This window comes from Carlito syrichta, unplaced genomic scaffold (genome assembly GCF_000164805.1).
Source record: "Carlito syrichta isolate Samal-C Ts95f unplaced genomic scaffold, Tarsius_syrichta-2.0.1 Scaffold104752, whole genome shotgun sequence".
In the NCBI taxonomy this organism is placed as follows: Eukaryota; Metazoa; Chordata; class Mammalia; order Primates; family Tarsiidae; genus Carlito; species Carlito syrichta.
Genome location: NW_007048848.1, coordinates 1 through 5072, shown reverse-complemented (window position 1 = coordinate 5072; position 5072 = coordinate 1). Strand labels below are relative to the sequence as shown.

The 5072-nt window shown below is 59.8% G+C and overlaps 1 protein-coding gene across 1 annotated transcript; it reads left to right on the top strand.

The window, feature by feature from the left end:
- Positions 1-3459: 3459 nt before the first annotated feature.
- Positions 3460-5017, top strand: BST2 (bone marrow stromal cell antigen 2; the record flags this gene model as incomplete). Its single annotated transcript, XM_008066047.1, has 3 exons — positions 3460-3759; positions 4740-4806; positions 4957-5017. Coding segments are annotated over exons 1-3 (428 nt in total), but the record flags the coding sequence as incomplete, so codon positions are not given.
- Positions 5018-5072: the final 55 nt, after the last annotated feature.

Sequence of the window (5072 nt, the reverse complement as noted above, 5' to 3'; positions counted from 1 at the left end):
TTGTAGAGACGAGGTCTCACCAAGTTGCCTGGGTGAGTCTCGAACCCGTGGGCTCAGGCAGTCCACTTGCCTCAGCTTCCCAAAGTGCTGGGATTACAGGCTGAGCCACCGAGCCCAGCTCAGGCTAGTTTCAAACTTATAGGCTCAAGTGATCCTCTTGCTTCCCAAAGCACTGGGGTCACAGGCATGTGAGCTACCACACCCAGCCTGTTGTTTCATCTTGTGAAAGAAAATAAAAATATCAGGACCTTCCCAACTCAGTATGCCAAAGGGAAAGTGAAGCCTGGACACTGGGTCACGCAGCATAGCTGTCCCTTTCCCAGATGGATGGCCGTGGCTTCCTGACTTTGTGTCAAGGCCTGTGTGTCAGCCAGACCCCCCCAGATAAAACAAAACAAAGAAACAAAGGCCCCGGGTGTCTCCAAATGACTCCCCGCAAACTCTTCGTAAGTCAGTTCCTCCCACTGTGACCTCAGGCCGGCAGCCTCGGTGAGTCTGGGCAGCGGAGCTGTCTGCTGAGTTTCACAGGACAGTGCTGATGACAGGCCTTTCCCAGGCACGGAACAAAGGCAGGACGTGACCCGTCGCCCTCCCTCAGACCTTGAGCTGCCACCATTCATCTTTCCTCTGCCCCTTCCTCAGCGGTGACACCTTCTGCCGGCAGGACCCTAGCTGGCCTCCCTGTGTGTGTCCTGCTGGCCGAGCTTCCTGCCTCAGGCCCCCACATGGGGACGTCCCAGTCCTCCTAATCACCTGGAAGGAGCTGCTGGCACACTCGGGCTATAAAACAGCAGAGGCAGGAGGCAAGGAGGCTGGGCCCCGGCGAGGGTGGGACGTGGGATTTGCGTCTCAGCCTGACTCCAAACCCACACTCAAGTCCCGGCAGGCTGGGCTGGTCCCCCTCGGGCTCAGCTGACATTTGGGTAGGGTCTTTTTCTGTGGGGCTGTCCTATACACTAGGATGAGGAGTGGTGTCCCTGGCCTAGACCCCCCAGGTACCAGGGGCACCCCTGCCTCCAGCTGTGACAGTGAAAATGTCCCCTGGGGACAGAGCCGCCCCAGGGACGCCCTTGGGTCAGCCCCTTCCCAGGGGAATGGAGACATCCTCAGACAGGCCGTGGAATGCAGTGGCAGGATCACAGCTCACTGCAGCCTCGCCCTCCTGGACTCAGGCCATCCTCCCACCTCAGCCTCCCAAAGTGCTGGGATTACAGGTGTGAGCCACCACAGCTGGCGGTAAGGTCGCTCTTACACCCTTCCCTTCCATGCTGTCCCTCTGGAAGTCAGGCCACACCTCAGCATCCTCCAACAAGTAAGATGCACGCATAGGGTCACATGCAGAAAGGAAACTGGGGTGGTGGGGCAGGGCTGGGGACGACCTCTGTGCCTTTACAGTTTTTTTTTGCTTGAGCACAAGAGTTTGAGACTAGCCTGGGCAACACAGCAAGACCTCATCCCTATGTTAACATAAAAAGTTCTTTAAAAATGTTAAAAACAGCCAGGCTCAGTGGCTCAGCCTGTCATCCCAGGCCTTTGGGAGGCTGAGGTGAGTGCATTGCCTGAGCCCGCAGGTTTGAGACCCGCCTGGGCCACTTGGCGAGACCTCATCTCTACAATCAATCGAAAAATCAGCCGGGCGTGGTAGCGCATGCCTGTAGTTCCAGCTCCTTGGAAGGCTGAAGCGGAAAGATTGCCGGAGCCCAGCAGGTCGAGGCTGTGGTGGCCGGGAGTGGCCACTGCACTCCAGTCTGGGCGACAAAGTGAGACCACAACTCAAAAAAAAAAAAGTATCAGACATGTACCTGCAGAGGGACATTCCACAGGACCCCTGACCACTGCTCCTCCAAACTGCCAAGGTCACCAAAGCAAGGCAAACCTGAAGTGCCTCCGCCCAGATGGGCCCAGGGGACGTGAGGACTAATGTCAAGCAAGACCCATGGGACCTTGAGACAGAAAAAAGACTTCAGGGAAATCGGAGAAAACCTGAATAAAGTGTCAGCCTTGGTTAATAAGTATCCACCAGTATCGGTTCATTCATGGTAATAAAGGTACCATATTCATGCAGGATATTAAAAAGGAGAAACTAAGCCGGGCTCGGTGGCTCAGCCTGTAATCCCGCGCCTTGGGAGGCTGAGGTGAGTGGATTGCCTAAGCCCGTGGGTTCGAGACCCGCCTGGGCAACTTGGCGAGACCTCATCTCTACAACAAATCAAAAATCAGCCGGGCGTGGTAGCGCGTGCCTGTAATTCCAGCTACTTCGAAGGCTGAGGTGGAAGGATTGCTGGAGCCCGGCAGGTGGAGGCTGCGGTGGCCGGGAGCGGCCACTGCACTCCAGTCCGGGCCACAGTGAGACTCCAACTCGAGACAAAAAGTACACAGCCCCCTTCCAGCTGTCGACGCGCCTGTCATTGGCCCCTGTCCCACGGGGCCCGGCTCCCCTGGCCGCAGGGATGGTCGGTGCAGCTGGAGCACGCCCCTGACCCCCATCCCAGGGGCCAGCCTCTCCCTGGCGTCCAGAGGGCGCCATCACTATCCCTACAGCGGCATCTTCCCATCCACCTGCCCCGAGCCCAGGGCCTGGCGAGTGATCAGCACACCCATTGAGCACCTACTGGATGCCGAGACACTTTACTCCCTCTCCTCTCTGGCTCCTCCTTGGGAGGCTGGGCCTGGGGTGGCCCTGCTTCCTTGCAGATGAGGAGCTGGCTGCGGAGTACACTTGGCGCCCAGGGGTCGCACAAGCTGGGTCTCTGCTGGTTCCAGCACTGGAGCCCGGCCACCTCGCTTGTCGGCGGGGGCGGCCTCTGGTGGCTCAATTGGCAACTGCGGCCTGAGCCACGCGGTCCTGTCCAGTCTCCCAGTTTTCCGCGGGCGCCAGACCTGCCCCTGCTCCCACACCCTCCATGGCTCCCAGGTCCCCTCCGCAGAGTTAGGGGCACCGGGTGAATTCCTGCTGGTCACTGCGGAGATCCCTGCACACAAAACCCAGTCTCTTGAGTCAGACCCAGGCCCTGCCCCCCACCCACCCCTCAACCTTGCAGCCTCAGTTTCCCCAACTGGGAACCGAGCGCCAATGATGGCTCCTGGCCCTTCAGGTCGTGATACAGGTGACCGCGAGGCCGGCACGCACAGGTGCTCGCTCACACTCAGGAGGTGGGGGAGGGGCTGAGGGGGGTCCCAGGCTGCCTGGCTCCCTCCCGCAGGACCTCCTGGCCTACTTCCAGGAAGGGCCCAAGGCCACGAAGCCAGGGAAACGAGACCCTCCTCCCTTCTAGGAAACTGAAACTGAAAGTCCCTGCGGTTTTGCTCTCCGGCGCCCCAGCCTCCAGGGCTGCAGGTCGGAGACTTCCCCAAACTTGCCATTGGCCAGGGCTCCATGCTAATGAGGGGGCGGCCGCAGAGGATCCCGGCGCCCGTCCCAACCCGGGGCCAAACTCTCTCCATCTGGGGGAGGTCCCGATGGCACCCACCCTCTGCCAGTACCGGCCAGTGGCCATGGACGAAGGCTGGAAGGGGCTGCGCCCCGGGGGCCCCAGGCTGCTGCCCTGGGTGGGCGTCACCCTGCTCCTGACCACAGTGGCCCTGGGGGTGCCCCTCATCATCTTCATTGTCAAGGCCAGCAGCAAGGGCTGCCAGGATGGCCTCCTGGCGGTGATGGAGTGTCGCAATGAAACCCATCTCCTAGAGCGCCAGCTCACCAGGGCCCAGGAGGGCTTCCAGGAGGCTGAGGCCCAGGCCGCCACCTGCAACCACACTGTGGTAAGTCACCGTGCAACTCCTTCAGAGGGCCTGGTGCTTGGAGGGGCCAAGAAACTCTCCCCAGAGACCCAACACAGGGTCTCCAGGGAGAAAAGGGGAGGTCACCACATCGGAGGCCTGGATTTCCCCACCAGGGTCTGGGGACTCCCTCCAGGGCACTATTGTGGGCCTTAAAATGTCCCTGAGGCCAGGCGCGGTGGCTCACACTTGTAATCTCATCATCTTGGGAGGCTGAGGCAGGAGGACTGCTTGTGGTCAGGAATTTGAGACCAGCCTAGGCAACATAGCTTTACACGTCTTACAAAAACTCAAAAAAGTAGCTGGGCATGGTGGTGACGCCTGTAGTTCCAGCTACTCTGGAGGCTGAGACAAGAGGATCATCTGAGGCCAGGTCAAGGCTGCGCGTGAGCCACAATCCTGCCACTGCACTCCAGCCTGGGTGACAGTGAGACCCTGACTCAAAAAAACAAAAGCAAACTTCCCGGAGCACCCAAATCAGAAAGCTCCGTGTCCCCACCAGCTCTTGGGGGAGTCTCCAAACTCACTCCAGGGCACTGGTGTGGGTACGCTTGAAACTCCCCATGGGCAGCAGAAATTCCGACTAGTGATTGAACGGGGACCTCACCAGGCCCTGAAAAAGGGGCTCCTGAAACATCCACTGCACTCCTGAGAGACTGAAATATTCATCTGGGTCCTGATGGGGGACCTCGAAACTCTCACTGGATATGTAACTTGGGCCGGGAAGTCCCCCATCTTCTGGGTTTGGTGTGGCCCTTGAAACCTTCTTGGGACATTGCCCCGGGGATCTGGAAATTTCTACCAGAGTTTGAGTATGGAGAGACTAAATTTCCATGGGGGCGGGGAGCTCAAAATCTGGCCCTCGGAAGTGTGTGGTTGTGGCCATTCTTTGAGGGCGGAGACAAGTCCAGAGCGGCTGGAAGGGACCCTGAAAGGGGTCTGCACCTGACCCTCTGTCCCAGGCGACCTTGATGTCCTCCCTGGAGGCAGAGAAGGCCCAAGGCCAGAAGCGAGTGGAAGAGCTTCAGGGTAAGCCAGGGGAGGAAAAGGGGCTGGGGGAGGGGGGAGACGGGATTGAAGAGGGCAGGAGGAGGCGGGGACCCGGGCTGGGGGGCTTCCGGGCCCAGAGTGGGGCCGGGTGGCGCGTGGCCACGTGCCCCTGCTTCTGTCTGGCTCCAGGAGAGATCACGGCCGCGAACTTGAAGCTTCAGACCGCGTCCCAGGAGGTGGAGCAGCTGAGGTCAGAGCCACCCCCCCACCCACGACGCAGGGCCTCCTTCGCCGCCGAGGGACCA